This window comes from Pipra filicauda, unplaced genomic scaffold (genome assembly GCF_003945595.2).
Source record: "Pipra filicauda isolate LSUMZ 115617 unplaced genomic scaffold, ASM394559v2 scaffold176_size3548034_pilon, whole genome shotgun sequence".
NCBI classification, from domain to species: domain Eukaryota; kingdom Metazoa; phylum Chordata; class Aves; order Passeriformes; family Pipridae; genus Pipra; species Pipra filicauda.
Window position 1 is genome coordinate 250,489 of NW_024104283.1, and position 19,417 is coordinate 269,905.

At 38.6% G+C, this 19,417-nt stretch overlaps 1 protein-coding gene across 7 annotated transcripts in view; it reads right to left on the bottom strand.

The window, feature by feature from the left end:
- Window positions 1-5,675: 5,675 nt before the first annotated feature.
- BVES (blood vessel epicardial substance) overlaps window positions 5,676-19,417 on the bottom strand; it is a 49,712-nt gene continuing 35,970 nt past the window's right edge. For 6 of the 7 annotated variants that reach the window (XM_039379795.1, XM_039379793.1, XM_039379792.1 and 3 more), the window contains exons 4-8: window positions 18,857-19,044; window positions 17,778-17,886; window positions 15,625-15,792; window positions 13,661-13,802; window positions 5,676-5,987 (exon numbers count right to left, since the gene is read on the bottom strand). In XM_039379795.1, the coding sequence (XP_039235729.1) occupies window positions 5,863-5,987; window positions 13,661-13,802; window positions 15,625-15,792; window positions 17,778-17,886; window positions 18,857-19,044 (732 nt within the window). In that variant the 3' untranslated portion in view covers window positions 5,676-5,862. Of the gene's footprint in view, window positions 5,988-8,510; window positions 8,615-13,660; window positions 13,803-15,624; window positions 15,793-17,777; window positions 17,887-18,856; window positions 19,045-19,417 lie in introns of all 7 variants that reach the window. The other variant, XM_039379797.1, reaches the window with a different exon arrangement.

Sequence of the window (19,417 nt, forward strand, 5' to 3'; positions counted from 1 at the left end):
CCAGATCAATGTCTTTCCAACTGTAATTTTTTTCTTTTTTGCTTCCCCACTGATATCAACAGCATTTGCAAAAAGCATGGGAGGTTTCTCCCCAGCAGAGGCTGCTGTTTGTCTGCATTCTTTAATATGAGTAATTTTTAAGATTGTTTTCCTCTGATGAGCAAAACTGCACAAATTCCAGGGTGCTCTCTCACATAACTTGTCTCTGTTACATTGACTGACAGTCAATCAGAGCTCATCTGTATTCATACCATCGGGCTGCGCTGGAAGAAACACTTGTGCTGGCTGAGTGCACTCTGGAAGCAGTTTAGGGACAGACTTGGCCTTAATGCAACCTCCAGGTTTACCTTCCCTGACCCTGACAAGGTACCTGCAGCAGAGAAAAGTTTCCAATTCAGTTCTCCTTGTTGCTTCCATTTTTAGGGCAACATTCAGAAAGCAATCAGTTTTTTGAGAGGTTTATGATGAGTGGAGATAACATTTAAAAGCAGTTTCTATCCATTAAAGTAGTCAACGTAAAAATAAACTGGTTTGAGTGTGTGTGATGTAAAAAACTTGTGGACAAACTGTAATTAGCTCCAACTGACAGAAAAATGGGAAAAGGTCCACAAAACAATAATGCTGTGATCTTAACATTTACTAATGCCTAAAAAGATGTCTCTAAAGTTCTGCCTCTCAGCAGTACAAAGGATTTCTCTCTTCCTCCCCTGAAAGTGACAGCATGCCTCATGCCTCCACACTCATCCCAAGGCCCTTAGGGGTCAGGATAATACCACCTTCAGATCCAATTTAGCCAGGAGCAGGTGTGCTACGTGCCCTTTCTAAGGCTTGAGCCAGAAACCGAGCCAAAGACTAGTGTCACTTGCCAGCTCTCCTGAGTATGTCTGCATGGAGAAGCAGCCTAAGAGACCAGGTTGTGAACTTGACTGGAAAATCAGATTTGCAGTCTTTTGAAAGGGATTCCCTCCCCCCCTTATCTCTTTGTGGACCTATGACAGCTTTTGAAAAATTAAACAATGCGGAAATGGAGAGAAAAACATAGATTATTGTTTGGTTCTCTAAGTAAGCCATAGTCCTCACAAAGTGTTCCTTGAAAGCCTAACTTGTAGACATAACTGATGAAACCCTGGAAATTTTTAGCCATAAAAAGTTTTTATAGAAAAAGTTTTTCATAAAGATTTGGAGAGAAGCCCAAGTACACTGAAAGATTAAAAAAAAGCACAAAGTAAAACTCCAGAGCGTTTTTGCATGATAATGGAAGTAATTTTTAAAAAACTGCAGGAGAACACGCTTTCTTCAGCATTTAAAAGCTTAGAAGATTCATATTTTTTTTACAATATTTTGGCAGATATCTATACTATTAACAAATGCCTTAGCTTACTGGAAAAGAACACTGAGTGACAGCAAACACAACAGTATTGATGGAATAGCATACAACTGGACGCATATGAAGAGGCATTGCCTTTGATCTGTTCTTTGCTACGAAGGATGACAGGGAGTTGTTATCCCAAAAGCACTTTGCACAGGAAATAGGATGTGGCTGTAACAGATATTAATCTCCCAGGAGAAAGCTAAGGAGGAATTCAAGCATGGTAAATTGCAGTGACTGAACAGTATTCGGCTACAGTAGGTGTCTGGAGATTGTAATACTACTTACACTCATCCCTGTGCAAAGCCCTAATTTCTACTTTGACTTAGGGGTCTTAAAGAGCTTCCTGGAAAAGAAAGCTCTCAAGGCTTCTAGAGGTACTTAGCAAACACATTGGCATAGCATGGCACAGCTGTATCTTAGATTTGTAACTTATTTTATGTGCATTAAGTGCTAAGTAGAAATTCTTGTGAACTAAAATGCAACTAATATTTAAGTTCACTGAAAATGCTTTATTTTACCAGTAGCCATAACATCATCAACTGAAAAGCAGTTTGTTCTGTTCAAAGGCACAACAAGAGCCCATCAACTTTTGCAGTGTTGTTGAGCCACTCCATAGTGCTCTCCTTATTGAAAAAAAAAGAGTACAGAGACCATATTGCAATCAATATCAAGTGATTCCAGAACTTTTGCCTTTGTACTGCATCTCTGCACTCGCTATGACTTTCATATTATCATCAGCATGGTCTCAGGAAGTTTACATGCCAGGGCTAATTCACTAGGATGGTTTGTCTTCTCTTATTAATCCCCTAAGTGCTGAAAACCCATTCCCCTTTAAGCAGAAGCAGCTGTGACCAACATGGCATCAGAGATGCAAACCCAACATTTTACTGGGAAGTACTTGCTACCACATTTCCGAGAGAATAATTAAAGTAACTGTTGCTGTAATTCCAGCAATAAGGTTAAAATATGTCGCTACAGTTTCACTTCCCAAAACCCCATTCAAATGATTTGTGAATGTACCTGTGGCAGCCTGTCACGCCCAATGTTGCTCTAGAAATTGCTGCCTTCCACATGTGAAGATACTTTCCAAGTCTAAAATTTGCAATAGGCTCTACCTAGATGCCAAAAATTTTCTGAAGAACCAAGCCGTTGGCTTCTAACTGTGTAACTGTATCAGTATTGCTGCTCTTTTATTTTTTTTGTTTACTGAAACATTTCTTTTGTTAGATCTTTGTTTTGCTTACTAAAGCAAATGTCAAGTAAAGTAGCCTATTTTCCATAGGGAAATTATAATTCAGTTACTCTTATTTCTTGAAGGGAAATAGTATAGGGAAAAAAAAATCAAACCAAAACAAAGAGGGATTTAATGTTTGCATACCAGTTCAACACATTTTTATTTTTTTTTTAAATTTGTAATTTTGGCTTGCTTGTAAAATGACCATTTCAAAACCAGTGTTATCTAAACTACATTCATATTATTGAAATAGTTTTGATTGTTGAATTAACCTGTTCTACACTTGCTGTTTACCGCAAATATCCCTCATGGACTAGAACCTGGTTTTCAGCCTGTAGAAACATCATGTGGGTCACGACTAGTGTGTTTCTTCACATTAATTGAGGTCTAGTAGTTCACCAGCTACATCCCTGAAGCATTTTTTACATACATGACTTCCTGAGCCCTGGGCCACAGCTGATTTTCTGAATCCTCCCTAAATGCCCAGATTAATCTTCTGAAGCTTTGGCCAATTTCTTCGAAGCGGATTTACCTCCTGGGGTAGGAGCACACAAGCTCTTGTGGGTGTGAGTTACAGCTCAGACAGCTCCACATGAGGTTCATTCCACACAATTTAAGAGTGAGGCAAACAGTGCTTTGCTCTGAGTGGGACAGATCCTTAAGTGTATCTCTAAGACAATTCTTAATAGAGCTAATTGATATCATTTAATTCAGTCTCTCTGACAAATGTGGTACTCAAGATGCATTTTTTTATATATATAAATTCATTGAAATCACAGAATTCTTTAAGAACAAACCAGAACATTTTAGTGAAGTACCTTCCACTTTTTTCCCACAGGCATTCTAGTTAGCAAAAACAACTATTTGCTAGCATAATTCACATCTGCTGCATAGTTACAATTATGACCAACAGAACATGAAGTTCTGATTTAAAAACATATGATATTTTATGTCTGATTTACTAATCAGACCTTGAAATGAGCTAAGTCGGTTGACAGCCCATCCTCTACCCCTGCACACAAACACTCATCTTTTAAATCTGAATAATTACAGGGTGTTTTTCCTTAACTTCTGCAAAAGCAATGGAAAGAGGTACCTCATTCAATACAGAAAATCAGTCTATAGTCCATTTTAACTTCTGTTGTCTGAGAAAAACTCTATTTGAAACAGCAGAGATAGAAGTAAACAGACTCTGCACATTGTGTTTATCAAGTGAAGTTACTTCCTATTAATTTTACCCATTTATCAGGAATTTTTAAATTTCCATTTATGTATTTTCAGGTAATAAAATGTATCACTTCTGGTAAGCTAACACAGCTATCATACTTTGTCATGTTACTGCTGTAGCAATCCTTAGCACGTGTGATGCTTTGAGGGCATAAAGATAACTTTGTTCTTGTTCCCAGGCAGCAGACAAAGGTTCCTGCTCCTGAGCCGGGGAGACACAATGGGTACACAGAGCCCAGCTCCTGCAGGGCCTCCCTTATTATTAAGACAAATTCTGTTCAGGAGATGCAGTCTCTCCAGGCACTGCATATTGACTGAATTGATAAAGATACATGAGAAATGGAACTGCTATTTTTACTTCAGTCAGTCTGGGTTTCCTGGTTATTGCTGAACTGCATGAGCTCTATTCTACCAGCCTGGTTTTCCTCTTTAAAGGAGTGTCACAACTAGCAGAAGTTTGGGAAAATTACATCAGGACAAGGACATGGCTCCCTCTGTCTCCTCATAAGTAAAGTAATTCCCATTTCCTCTCTTACTCTCCCACTAGCCAAAAGACAACCTCAGAGATATGGCCACTGTCCCTGAGATACTGAACTAACAATGCTCTTTACTACAGCACCTCCAACAGAAGTCACTGTGCTGTCTTTTGCATATGTGTAGTCTACAGATATTTTACATATACTTTCACAGATTAGTAAGTACATCTCAGCTCTGTGTGCCATGTTTAATAACACAAAACTGATGCAACCACAAGACATAATGATGCAATATTGAACACTAGATTTAAATTCACAGAAGCAGGAATGGTGACAACATAGTTCAAACTTCCAATTGCTTAATGTGCATTTTGATATTGCATGAGCTTTTAAGGAGGGAATAAGTGGGTTATATATCTTGGATGCAGGCTGTTTCAAAGATGTTCTGCCAGGATAAACTTTAGAACTAAAATGGAATGACACAAACCAGAAAAACCCAGACTGACACTTCTAATTGCTGGAGAGTTCACACCAAACTTCTATTATTCTACTTATGAGGTTTGGGCAATTCAATAATTGGAACAGTAGCTATTTTCTGTTATATTTAGTTAAAATATACTATTTGTTGCACAACAATTGTCAAGAATTGTCAAAGCAAAGTAGTACAGTTATCATCTACATGCCTACACCTATCACAGACAGGACTGCTACAAGGGCCTCTTATAAAAAGCTTCCCAATGCCTCCCTTTATAAGACTGTGTTTTACTGTACTTGCAGCTACCCAGTTTTGAGGTTCAAAGGGAATTTCCTACATCAAGTATCATTTATGCATCACTTTGTGGGAAGGTTAATTCAGAATAGCTCAATCAGTCCATAGATAAGACTAAGGGAAAGCATGGACTTCAGTGTAATACAGTTGTCTAAGGAAGAAAAATTAAAGTTTGAAAAGGCAACATTAAATTTAAATCTTTAGCCAAGAAAAACTAAAATTGAAGTCATTATTACAATTATTACAACTGTAGAGTCAATTATAGAGTCAAGCAGTCAGGCTGGGAAACACTAGAATTAAAAGCTAATATTTACCAAAAAATTTAGAGGCAGAAGACAGTGTGTAGTTTTCATGAGACTCTCACAACAATGATGATAGGTAACAGCAAATGGCTTTGTAAACAGAGTTTCAAAATATCTCACCAAAACCAGTAAGATACAGGCTTTGAAGAAACTTAAGGAAATGAAACTGGGGATATTCTTCACCAAAGAAGTCTAGAAATTTCAGTCTAGTCAGCAACTTAATACTAAATTTATAATGTCAAGAGTCAAAGTAGGAATAAAGCAACAACCCATGTCAAGAAAACAAAAAGCCATACAAGTTTTATTTATTTTATTTAGAAGTAAAATAAAATGTGATATTTCCATCTAGAAGCCACTGGCATATGCTGTGGTAAATTCAAACATGGAGAATGGGTTTAGCTTTCAGATTCCTCCCAAATTCAACTTCTTCCTTTTGCACCAGAGCTTTGTGCAAGCTCTGATACACCTGAGGATACATCTGTTTAAGGCAGCCGCTGGAGTTCAAACTTATCAGTAGATGGTGCTTCAAAAACATCATCTTCAACACTTTCTTCTATTGGCTTCATCTTTGCTGAAGTTCTCAGGTAGGGAGATGTTCGGCCTGGGCCTGTCACAGTTACAAAGAAATTACCGATTAGTTTAACAACACATGCCTGCTAGGTATGCCTATTTGTGACAAATTGTACACAATCTGATGATCCCGACCTAGTTGCCTCATGAGAGGATTTTATAAGCGAAGGTTTTCTTGTTACCTCGCCATAGGCGCCAGGAAATTTTAGACATGGGACACCCACACTGCTATGAACCAGCAACATCTCTAAGGTTCAAACCCTGTTGTTAACCACAGACACGGTATTCTCCCCAAATTCAGTGCAAACCCTGACCGAGCAAGGTGCCCACCACTTGTGCCCCTGGTGGTCATTCTCCCACCATGACACTCACCCACTAACTCGACTCCATTCGATTACAGCAACATGGATGGCTGCCCTAAGCACAAAAGGTGGGTACATTTGCACACCTGCTTGGCTGGGCAAAAATTCCTCAGCGTATTGGGCAAACCTCAGGTGGGCACATGACACAAGCCCTAACTTTGCTGTTAAAGCATAAAATCATAGAATATCCTGAGTTGCAAGGGACCCAATAGGATCAAAGTCCAGCTCCTGGCCCTGCACAGGACACCCCCAAGAATCCTACCACGTGCCTGAGAGCATTGTCTAAATACTTCTTGAACTCTGCCAGGTTTGGTGCTGTGACCACTTCTCTGGGGAACCTGCTACAGTGCCCAAACACCCTCTGGGTGAAGAACGTTTACCTACTGTCCAACCTAAACCTCCCCTGACACAGCTTCATAATTTTAACACAGCATAGTAATATAAAACTTATAGATGATTTATACCCCCATAAACAAACACAGAGAAAACAAGATTAACAGGTAAAAGCCACATAACTTTTGACTGATGATGATTTCACTGCAACAAAACTACCTTTTAGAAAAGCAGCAGCTTGTCTGCCAGAGCAGAGCGCACACCACAGCTATAAGTGACAAGACATTAAATGGAGTTTTTGTGCAAGTTACCACTGCAAACTACCTCTATTGCAGTTAAATTTTCAGCATGAGGGTCAAACCAAAGAACCTCTTTGACATCGGCTGAACAGTTTTGTTTTCCATTGTTCACTCTGAAATTGCATCTGCACTTGGACATGTTTTTCTCTCAGTACCCTCTTCTAGAGTTAGACCACTACAATGATACAAGGCTGTAAACAGCTAGGATATGATGATCAAAAAGATTATGGAAAACTTCAAAATACCATTTGAGAAGAAAAGAGCATAAGACAGTCCGTCAGCAGGATCGCTGTTAGCATAGAAGCTAAAAATTCAAATATTCTTGAAAAAAAAATATTGAGAGCCATAGTACAGTCTTGTTTTTAAAAAAGTTTATCACATATACAGTAAAGTGCTGTGTTAAGGAAGTCTATTTATGAGGAAGGACTTGTTTGCAATGTATGTGTTATACACAGAGAACAAAATACAGCTACAGGCAAGATCAGCGGGTTATTGTATAACTGCATTTTTAAATCACATTCACAAAGACACTGTTTGGAATTAGCTTTTTGGAAGTTTTTATGTTAAAAATTTATTAGCATTTTCTTTTGACATTTAAAAATTACTTAAACTGCCATGATACATAGTTACTCAAACACATTTTTAAGTACTGGAATTGTTAAACACTTCTTTTCACACAGATGGGTTTTTATCGCCTAAGCAAAGGATAACTACATCCAAAGTTTCTGGGTACACTTGGATATAAAACAGACTTTTTAGGGAGACATCAACAAATTACACTCAAAGGTAAAAGTGTGCCTGACAATGCTGAGTTAGTTTCAGTTTTTTTTTTTCTTTTTTTTCTTTTTAGAGTATAGTTTATTACTATTTTTAGAATGGTTTTCTTTTATTTAGAAGTACTTAGTTCTCTCCAGAAATCAGAAATAAGAAGCCATAAGTCTGTTTAATAAGATATAAGATTTAATTCTCTCATCCTGTTTGTTTCAAAGACATGCTCTTATTTGCTCTAAATACACAACTGTCTACTGATGCTTCTATCCAGTGTTGGACAGATGTTCAAGTGACTGAGTCAGACCTTCCATCCACTACATTCTGTTGCCCTTTCTTGAGGGCCTAAGTCAAAATACATATTAGAATTTCCATGAAACCAAGCCCTGCTTTTAACCACAAGCTCGGTATAACGTAAGGAGCATATAATTTGATAATACCACTAAAAGCATTACCAAAAAACCTTTCTACATTCCTGCTTAGAAGTTAGCAAATACAGATTCGTAGACCAGTAAATCTGAACTATTCAAACTAAGTCTCTCCAGAAAGAGACTGTATCATTAGTAAGTATGTGAATGACTACCAAGCAATAGAATCATGGAATAGAAACTAATACCAAAATATTTTTAAAGGACTGAAAGTCAAGTGAAATTATGCTTGTGATCAGGTTGAACTATTTTTGTTTAACCCAAATTTTGGAAAAAGATACATCTATTTCACTTACTAATGAGTTACATACAGATGGATCATGGATGTCAAGCACAAGTGTCACATGATAAAAAAATCCCACTTTAATACCTTTTTGAGGATGCCTGCTGAGTTAATGTGATGTTATCAACAGAAAACATCATGCTGCAAACGACTCACTCCGTAAGCATTATAGAACTCTTGTTGGTTATTTCCTTAATATAAAAGCAAACAGTTAGTTGGGTTTCTTAGTTAATTAAATTCAAAACAGTTTTGTTACTAATCATAGTTTGGGACCTACTAATGAGTATTTTTAATCCTTTCACTACTAAACACTTTGAGAATAGCTTTATATCAATTTCCTGAGAAAATGAGCCAAAGCCTATTGTTTGTAGCACTGATAAAAGAATAACTTTAGAAGTTGGGATTATACAAAAACATAAATGCTTGTTTTTCAAGAATATGGAAATAAGGAGAAGAAAACTTATTTGTACTGCACTAGTAAAATATCATACTTGTAATGGGAAGCTTTTGTCATTGCTAGGTGATTGTTGTGTAGACAAAACAGTATTCCTGTAGAGCTCCTGTACAAAAGAAAAAGTTTGTAATTTCCAAATGTTTCTCACAAAATCTTCTGAGGATTTTGGATTGTGTTTGTTTGTTTTAAATAAACAAGTGTATGATTGTAGAAGGGAGACCAAGGGAACAGCACTAGGACTGTAACCCTCAGCATGTGCCTTATACTGAATCTAAAAAAAAAAAAAATAAAAAAAAAAAATATCAGACAAAAAAACCCCGACTGCTGTATTGAGAGCACCCAGGAGAAGGTTTTTGAAAACAACAGAGGTAAGGTAAATGGCAGCTTTTTTGTTTGGTTTTCCCTGTGATCTGAGAAAAAGTGCATACATGGCCACAATCCACATTGAATACAAATCTTTAAGCAGAGCTCACCTTGGTAGCAACCCCATCACTTGCAGTGACAGTGCCCAGCAATAACTAACAAGCTATCTTGGCAAAAACAAAGATTGAAGCATTACAGCTCAAGGCGATAAATAAACTTGCATCATGAATTTTTATCAACCTTTTACAGAAGTCAGAAATATAAAATAAAAATGCAGAGAAGATATAAGTGACAATATTTCCTGAGATGTATATTGCACTGCTGTATGGGCAACTCCTCTGCCTCCCCAAAAGTAAGGGAAAGTATTGGACTCAGGAGGCTGCTGCCTCAATTGAACTGAGCGAGTTCAGAACATAAAAGACATTTAAACCCCTCTTTTGGGGGAAGTATACCCTGTACACCAAAAAAAAGGTACACAAACCAAGGAAAATACAACAGAGAAAACTGTATTTATCAAGTATGTGCTAAGCACTAATGCATCTTGGGGATTTACCTAATTACAGCTGAACATGTCATGCATTTTAACTACTTTCTCCCAAAGCTGAAATAGTGATGTGTTTTGCTGTTAAGCCTGAAAGAGACATTTTAATTCTAACTAATTGCACAAACACAGTTTTACTGTTTCTTTCAGGCTTCTGAGTGCACAAATTCATCCAAGGGTCTCTCTATGCAAAGGAGTGGCTTCAATTTCATGGAATTTTGCTGTGTGTGGAACAGGTGAAAAGCCACTCGAGAGTTTGTGGGTAAAGAACAGACCAACACAAGAGACTCCATGGCAGGTAGCTGCTACAGGCTGACTGATCAGGAAGAGCAAGTAGATGGAAGCCTTCTTTCGACAACCGGATCACAGGCTTTGGTACTTATGGGGAACTTTAACCACCCCAGTGTCTGGTGGCAAGGCAACAGGGCTGGGAGCCAGCAGTCCAGGAGATTTCTGGAACGTAGCAGAAAATTTCTTCACAGAAGTGATCGCTGAGTCAACTAGGGAAGGCACTCTGCTGGACCTGTCACTGATGAACAAGGAAGAACTCATCAGGGAGCTGAAAGCTGATGGCAATCTTGGCTGCAGTGTCCAGGAACTGGTGGAGTTTAAGATACTGAGTGGTGTGCAAGACAAATAGTAGAAGTATAACCCTACAGGACAGGGGACTCTGGCTTGCTCAGAGTTTTACTTGGCAGGAACCCATGGGACATGGCCTGCAAAGGCAAAAGGACCCAAGGACAGATCTTCAAGGACACCTTCCTCAAAATACAAGGACAGTCTGTTCCAGTGCACAGAAGGTTGAGCAAGCGTGGTAGAAGGCTGGCATAGATGGACAGGAAAGTCCTGACAGAGGTCAAACACACACCCTAAGTGAAAGCAGGCATGAGCTGCTTGGGGGGAATACAGAACCATGACCCAAGCATGCAGTGATGAAATTAGGAAAGCCAAAGCTCAGCTAGATCTGGATCTCATGAACAGCAATAAAAAAGGCTTCTACAAATACACCAGCAACAAATGACAGAGCAGTGAAACTGCAAGGCCACAGCTCAGTGATGCACAGGACTCAGAGACATGAAAAATTCTAAGATATTAAATTTTTTTTTTTTTTTTACTTCACAAGTTTCTCCTGAGGCCACCCAGGTCTCTGAGTCTAGTGGTAGAAACTGGGAGAGGGATGCCTGACTTACAAAAAAGCCAGAGTGAGTTAGGGACTATTTAAGTCAACAGGACAAACACAGGACTGTGGAACCGCATGGGCTGCATCCAAAGGTGCCAAGTGTTGGCTGATGCAATTGCAAGACCACCTTGGAAAGATGATGGCAGTCAGGGGAGGCAGAAAAAGGCCAACATCACAGACATTTTAATGAAGGGCAAGGAGGAGCACACAGGGAACAACTGGCCTATCAGCCTAACCTCAGTTCCCAGGAAGATTATGGAGCTTGTCTTCCTAGAAGCCATGTCCAAGAACATAAAGGATGGGAAAGTGACTGGGAAGAGCCAGAGTGGGTGTACCATGGGCAGATTGCATCTGACCACTCTGACCACTTAGGTGGTGAGATTACCTCTGTGAAGAAATGGAGTGCAGTGGATGATGTTTACCTGGATGATAGCAGAGCCCTTCCCAGTCTGCAACAGAATCCTTCCAGACAAACAGGTAAGAAACAAACTGGATACATGGACTGCAGCTTGCGTGAATAATCTGCTGGACTACCGAGTTCACAGGGTGGTGAACAGCAGTACAAAATCCAGCTGTCAGGTAGTTAGTTACCCCTCAAGGGCAGTGCCAAGGCCTGTAATATTTAATATATTAATGACCTGGGTGATGGGATGGAATGCACTCCCCCCGAGTTCACAGCCAAGTAGTGAGGGAAACTGCAGGCCAGAGGGGAGGGCAGCAAGTCAGAACAGACCATCAGAGACTGGAGGAAAAAAAACTGACAAACTACAAGAAGTTCAAGAAAGACAAATCCCTGCACCTGGGACACAACAAACCTACACAGCATTACAGCCTAGGCACCAAGTGGTTGGAAAAGCAGCTTTGCAGAAACAGACCCGGGGGTCCTGGCAGACACAAAATGGAATATGAGTCAGCAGAGTGCCCCTGCAGTCATGAATGCCATCCATATATCGGGCCATATTAGCAGCATATATTGAGCCATATAAGCAAGAGCATAGTCAGTAGATCAATGAAAGAAATTAATTCTCTCTATGTGGCACTTCTGAGACAGGATCTGGAGTGCTGTGTCCAGTTTTGCACCTCCCTGTACAAGAAAGACATGGACATACTGGAGGCAAGTGCAGTGGAGAGCAACCAAGACGGTCAGAGGCTGGAGCAGGTGATGTACATGGAGAGAGGCTGCGAGAGCAAGGTGTGTTCAGCCTTAGGAACAGAAGGCTCTCAGGGGATCTGACTGTTGTCTTCAGCTACTTAGTGGAAGGGTATAAAGAAGAGAGAGCCAGACTCTTCTTGGAGACATGCACTAAAGAACAAAGGACAACAACTATGAGCTGCAATAAGGGAAATCTTTTTCACCATGAGGGGGGTAAAGCCCTGGAATTGGTTGCCCTGGGAGGCTGTGAAATCTTCCACCTTGGAAATATACAAAGCTTAACTGGACATAGCCCTGCTCTAGGTGATCTTGCTTTGAACGTGAGGTTGGACTAGACAACCTCCAGAGGTTCCTTACAACCTCAACTGTTCTGTGATTCTAAATGTCTTTGCACAGAACAGAGGAGAAAAGGAAAACAACACCAGAATTTTCATCAAACTATATCCCAGGTTGTCACCCTTGATGTTCTAGTAGGGTGAAACACTCGCAGGGCTTTTGCTTCCTTCTATCTGGGCATGCAGACTATACCAATGTTAAGGAGTAAAAACAGATAGGCCCTCCAAGTCTGAAGGAGTTCCTGGATGAGAACTGTGAGGAACACAATGGAAAACAGAAAATTAAACAGTAAAGTGCAAATATTTGCAAACGCTTTCTCTTTATAGCAGAGACTTTGACCATAACAAAGAACAGTTGCTGGCAATGATTTTTCCCCTCATATATTTGAATTCTAATCACTAAAGAATAATATTTCCCAAATTAAAAGAAATAATCTTATATGATCCTTTTAAATTCTGTTAAACTAACAGTTTATGCCAAATGAGAAACTTGAACATCCTTTGTTTTTTTTTGTTCAAAAGCTGCTTTTAGAGTTAAGGTTAGTGTTGAAGTTTAGATTCAGAGTAAAACAGTAAAAACAACAGTAAAAGCCTAGAAAGAATCGTTTAGAATGTTTCTATAAAGAAACAAATTCCAAGAGTAGAAGCAAAAAAGTCAGACCTCTTTTCATCTGTTCTCTACTACTCCTGTCATACAAAGCACAGGAGAGGAGAGCCTGACATGATATCTGGAGATTTTCCAGGTGACATCAAAATATTGGTTGTACACCACATTTGTCAAGACCCTGCCAATACAAGCTATCTCAGGAGAAAATGCAGAACATCGAGTTGCCGAGGGGTAATGTTTTGTTAAGGTTTTTAATTTCTACAAGCACCAGTCACAGAATAAAGAATCTACTACTGTGATAGGCACTGTACATTCAGTTTTGCCCCACTACTATAAACATTCCATATTATGTCTACACATAAACACTGTGCCAAAAATTATTACCATACATGCTGGGGTTTTTGCCAGTATCTACAGGAGATACCTTCAGTTAGCACACAAAGCCCCATGCATCTTATGACTGCCCTATAGTTAGGTCCTTTCATTTAGCTGATGCACAGCAGCATCAAAAAAGCTACAGTCTGCTCCCACAGAGTTCTACAATAATCTCTAATGGTCAAACAAGCTGTGTTCAAAACTGGCAAAAACTATTCTGAGCACTCACGAAGAGAGGATGCAGAGGAAGTCCCACGAAGAAACATCTGCAAGCCATCCTCACTGTCACTGGTACTGGCCATACTGTTTCTCATCTGCATCACAGACAGCTGAGAGCAGAGACTAGGCTGTCGATCGATCTTTTTTGAAGCCTAAAGAAAGAAACAAAGAATTATTTTTAAAAATGTCAGGTAAATTAAAATAAAATGGAAAATGACTAATTCCCTTGCAGTAGATGCTCTGGTCTCAGCTATGATTATCCAAGAAACTTGCTAGAGCAGAAGATTCTATGCAGTGTACATCGACTGGAATGAAAACAGAAAATGCCAGTAATATACTGGAATTGGAACACTGACAAGTATGAAACCTCATATTAATTATTCAATTTCAATTTAGTTTTGCACTGGAACTTTCATGTGTTTTCTTACAGAAAGAAGAAAAAGGAAAGATGAAGGGAAAAAGGAAAAAGGCAAGGTGAAGAGTGTGCAGAACAGCAGTCTCCAGGAGAGAGCAGTATCCCAAGACAGTTCTTAACATATATAGGAGGCACATTGCTACATATTCCTTCAAGGTGCCATACCAGAAATTACTTTCTGCCTACATATATACGAGTTTTATTATAGAAAATTCCCCTGTAAGTCTTTTCTATTGGAAAAAAAAAAAAGCAGGTTTAACACATGCTTTATAAGATGCATTTTACAGATGGTATATTTCTGCTAGACCATTTGGCCTTACTGCATTAGTAAATTAAAGCAGTGATCTGAAATACTTTTGAGTATTTGACTGCAAGATGGTGTAATCTATTTAATTAATCAAAAAGCAAATTAAGCAGTGCATTATTGCTATTAAACTGTCTCCCCTGCAATTCTTTCTTTTCTCTTTCTATAATCAGTATAAAATTGAGAAAACTTAGAGTCTAATGAGGTATAAAGACATGACAAGTTAAGCCTGTTGAAGTCTGTAGTAGTGGCAGTCATTCCTTTAGGATAATTTTCAATCAAATTCACAACTTTGCAGATGTAACTGTTTAACCTATATACAAGTTACCTAAAGGTAATCTGATGAGAAGGATTTTTGCTCTAAATTAATCAATACAGATAGAATACAAAAATACTGTATTATAAAATTATAAAGCCTTCCACAAATGATGGTGAAGATTCTTCAAATAAATTATATATGAGAACCTTACAACCAGTACATGAATAATAAACAAACAAACAACAACAAAAAAAACCCCAAACTGAAAAACCACCAGCAAACAAGTTACTGTCCCAATCTTGTAAAGTCACATAACTAAGTAAGGAGACAAAATGAAACTAAAACAAGATAATATATCTATGACTACACCTAGACCACTTACCCGGACACCTAAAACACACTCTCTCTACAGGCAAAGAATGAGTTCTATTCAGACCACTTAATATTCTATATGTATTCACATTTATTTATATTTTATACATATTTCATGATTCCTTTAATTAACTGCATCATATTCACATAATGTTTGCTTTTTTTTTATTTGTATTTTCAACCCTCAAAGACGTTGAAATTATTCTTCCTAGAAATCAGTATTACATAGATGTTTCCCCTAGTAAAAATTTTTTTAAGAAAAAACTCTGAAGCTTCTTTGTACAAAGGCACCCATTTGTTAATGAGAAAGGATATCCAGGGAGAAGCACCTTTTTAGCTAGTGGCCATCATGTCTAATAGATGACTAGAAATATTTGCACTAGCCAATCAGTTTTGAATCTCCGTTACTCATCTTTCATGCACCTGACTGTGCAAACTTTAACAAATATTGCTTTTGACAGAAACACTGCACTGACTCACATCTTGGCACTAAAAGGCCATGAGAGTGCATTCAGCAGCTGATAGCAGCAGGTTAAAAAAAGGTGCTTTAAGAACATTTAAAATTTAAGTAAACACACATTTTGCGTGGAAGAAAAATTCCCAAACAAAACTCCAATTGCTTACCTTGTCATTTAAGGTTGGGTCATTCAATGAATAGAGTTTATTTGTAATATCTTTGCCAATAAGGTACTTGAAGATCTCATAAAGAAATGGCTCAGACTCTAGAAAATAAGTCAGCCTTTCCCTGGACCAGCACAGGAACTTGCAGTTATCATCTGCAATAATAGTGACCTGAAAAAAAAAATACATGCTCAGAATTAGCACATTTAAAAATGTTTTAAGATTAGCACATTTAAACATGCTTTAAAATAAGTGATGCCATTTCATTTGTGTCTCCAGTTAAAATAACTGTTAAAGCCATAAAACTTTTTGGTATCCCTTAGAATGTTGTGTTTATAAATATAAAAAAATCTCAGATATTTATTATCATTGTATTTTTCACTGATATGTGCAGTCAGTTTGTTTTTCAGAAAACCCGGGGGGAGGTAACAGGAGAAAAATCTCTCATGGGTTCCCAAACTGTAAAAGCATTTATGTAAGAGGAAATTTACATATAAAGTCAGTTCTATGGTGATGACACTACTTGAATCCTAATAGGCTTACATGTTGCTTGGGTTTATTTTATGTCTCCAAGCAGGAGCAACTTCTATCATATCCAAGGGTCTCCATCAAAGAATTTTTATCGATTAAAAAAAAATATTTTCACCTTTCTCTCTTCGCTGTCATCCCTGTTGATCCCACAAGTACCACTTTCTAGCAGTTGAGTTAAGCAAGGCTCTGTTTGCTCAGTTATTGGTAATTCAGTTATGGATAGTTACAAGGGAGCTTGCAGCCCCTCATGGGAGGCTGGACCTGCCAGGTTTGTCCCCCTGTGCCATCAGAGGGCAACGGCACACTGAAACCCACACCACTTGGTGATACCCAAAGGCATGTTTTGAAGGGGGAAGTCAGTCGCCTACAAAGAAATCAGGTGCTCTCTTCTATTACAGGATAACACAACCTCCTGAAAAAATTAAAAACCTATAAAGTCCAAGAAATAATGGGAAACTGTCATGTATCCATGGATTTTTTTACTTCACAGTCTGTAATATAAGCCCACTGGCTGAGGAAGAATTCACCAGCATTGCCAGCAGATGGGGTCCTTAAGATTGAATCTGTGTACTCTTGAAATGGCAGCAGTGGCAGTATTAATACGGCAGCAACGAGCAGAACTCACGAGCAAAGGATGTGCCTTGCACCAGATTGCAATCATTTTTAAGGAAGGCAGCAGTTGAGGCATGAACCTTTTCCCTTGAGAGGGATGAACTCGTATTCAGTCCCTTACAGGGAAAACAGGCTGCGCCAAGAGGGCAGCTGTGCTGTGGGACACCTTGCTGCTGCAAAATGAATGCATCCCCTGGCATTAAGCCTAGTATTTGACTGGAACATATGACCTCAATCACTGATTTTAGAGTCTACATTGCTCCCCCTCCTTCCCCTTCTGCCAGGGTATCAGTGTGGATGTACCCAGTCGGCCACCGTCCAGCCATTATTACACACATCTAACTAAAGAACATCAAGTAAGACACAGCAAAATAGTCATTTCTATGGGGAAAAAAACAAACTTCTCTAACAGTATTTCCACACGCCCCCACAAGGCTATAATAAAATATATCCTTTAATGCACTAGCATAATTACACTGCTAGAGACACATACCCTTATTGTCCCTAATATGAACATTTTTATTCGAAATATTGAGATAACTTTCAGATTATGCTGCTTTAACAACTTGCAAAATGGCAGAAGCATTAATATGCTTTGGTAAGTACCAATTTCCAATTACCAGTGCCTGAACTTTTAGTCTTTCATTATTACAATAATTATTTTTTTTCTGTTTTTGAACCAGTGACGAGACCTGCTCATATCATCTCTTTGTCCAGCAAAGCCACCTCTTAAATTATTTGTCCTGAACAATCTCTTAAAATAAAATGAACTTGGAAACAGTAAAAGAGAGTAGAACAGCAACAGTCAGACTGCTCAGTCAACACCATCATAATACTATTTTGTGGCATTTAATTTTAAAAGTTATTCTTGATATGGTTCATTGTCAAACACCAGTACGAGAAAGTCAGCAAAACTGTGCAAGTCAAATAGTTCACTGTTGATCAAATTTATATTCTGGTTTTTTTAATGATCTCATCAGCTCATAGCCAGTGACATTTAAAACAAAGTGTACCTGGAATTTCTCACCCCGGTTCATCTGTGTTGATCGAAATTCAGGAGAATCTATAAAGGCACAGGGGTAAATATTATGCAGAAAATGCCCTCGATAAGACACCTTCATTCTGGAAATAAAAATGTATGAAACAACATTTTAAAATCAGGGAAGTTTGATTAATTTAATCTAAATTTGGATATGATTGTTGACAATAGTAAAGCAGTATGCAACAGGAAAAAAAATACATTCATCTTCTGGAATATCACACCCAGAGCTACCCTGTTTTCTGCCTAAACCTCCACTGATTCCAAGCATAACAGGCTGCCAGTCAAACAGAGATTTGACGAACATGGCGTGTATCCTCAAAACACTCTTATCCAACAAGAAAAAGGTGTTTTGTAGAGTTATGCTATACAGTCAGAAGAGAATTTAGGCTTCTTCTACATAGCTTTGTGACAATGAGTAAGAAAAACAATGAAGCCTGACATCACTGTTACTGTCAAGAGAAACTGGTTAAAATATTGACCAGAATTTAATGTGAGTTTCAAGATTACAGCTTGGCCACTGGCATATATTTTATCCTTTCTCACCTGGGTTCTGTCAGCCTCTGGGCAGTGCACCTGCCCCTTTCTACTTGCATGTACATGTGCAATGAACCAATTCTAATAGGCCTGCTGTTTTAAAGTCTACTGGAGGGATACTTTTCCTTCCCTCATGCACAATATTTTTTAACTTTAAAAACTGAGAATGCACTGAGAATATAACTTAGGTATCTAAAACTCAGACAAAACTCTTGCTTGTTCTGCAAGACATTGCCTTTGGTTTTATACAAATATAATTCCCACTAAAATCCATGTCACTGTACATATAGGTGGATACATAATACGCTCCCAGTAAGAGACATCACTGTCATCTGAAAAGAGCGTCACAAAATATTCTATACCTATAGACTATTTGGCTATAGACTCTTTGTCATAGACCATAACATGCTACAAACAGTAACATTAAAAAAATCTAACAAAAACCTCAACAATTTTTTAATCTATTCAACCATCACACAAAGCATAAGACTGTCCCCAAGCTTTTATAGAACCTACTTCCCCTTCAGCAGGATGCTTAGCCTATCATCAACCGATGTTTTATCTTCTGCTGCATAGGCTTGCCCTGTCTTTAAAGTCTGAATGTTGCAGAATTGTCCAGTTAGCCTTTGGAAGAGCTCTGGAGGCACATGGAGAGGTTCAAACATTCTCTTGTAGAGGCTGCTAAGTTCCTTCTCTATCTTGATCTAGATTGGATAAACAAGAGACACTGATAAACACAGATGCAGTTTAAAAACGGTAAGGCTGCACACATGCTTCAGTTGCTATGCTTGAGGAACATCTTTGGCTTCATTTTGCTTAAGCAAGGAAAGAAGTGGCAAATGTGTGACATCTATCCACAAACACTGCCTATAACAGGGTAACCAAAACCTTATCTAAAATTAGCCAGGCTGGCACACAGGTGCTTCAGAATGGTGTTCCATCCAAGTGGCACATTAAATCAGACACAAGGAGTCTTCTGAGACTTCCGTTGATGTAACACTGAATAGGACTTGGGCAAGAATTACACAGATAGCCTTTCACACTACATACATGCGTCACTCTGGCTATCTCTCAGGC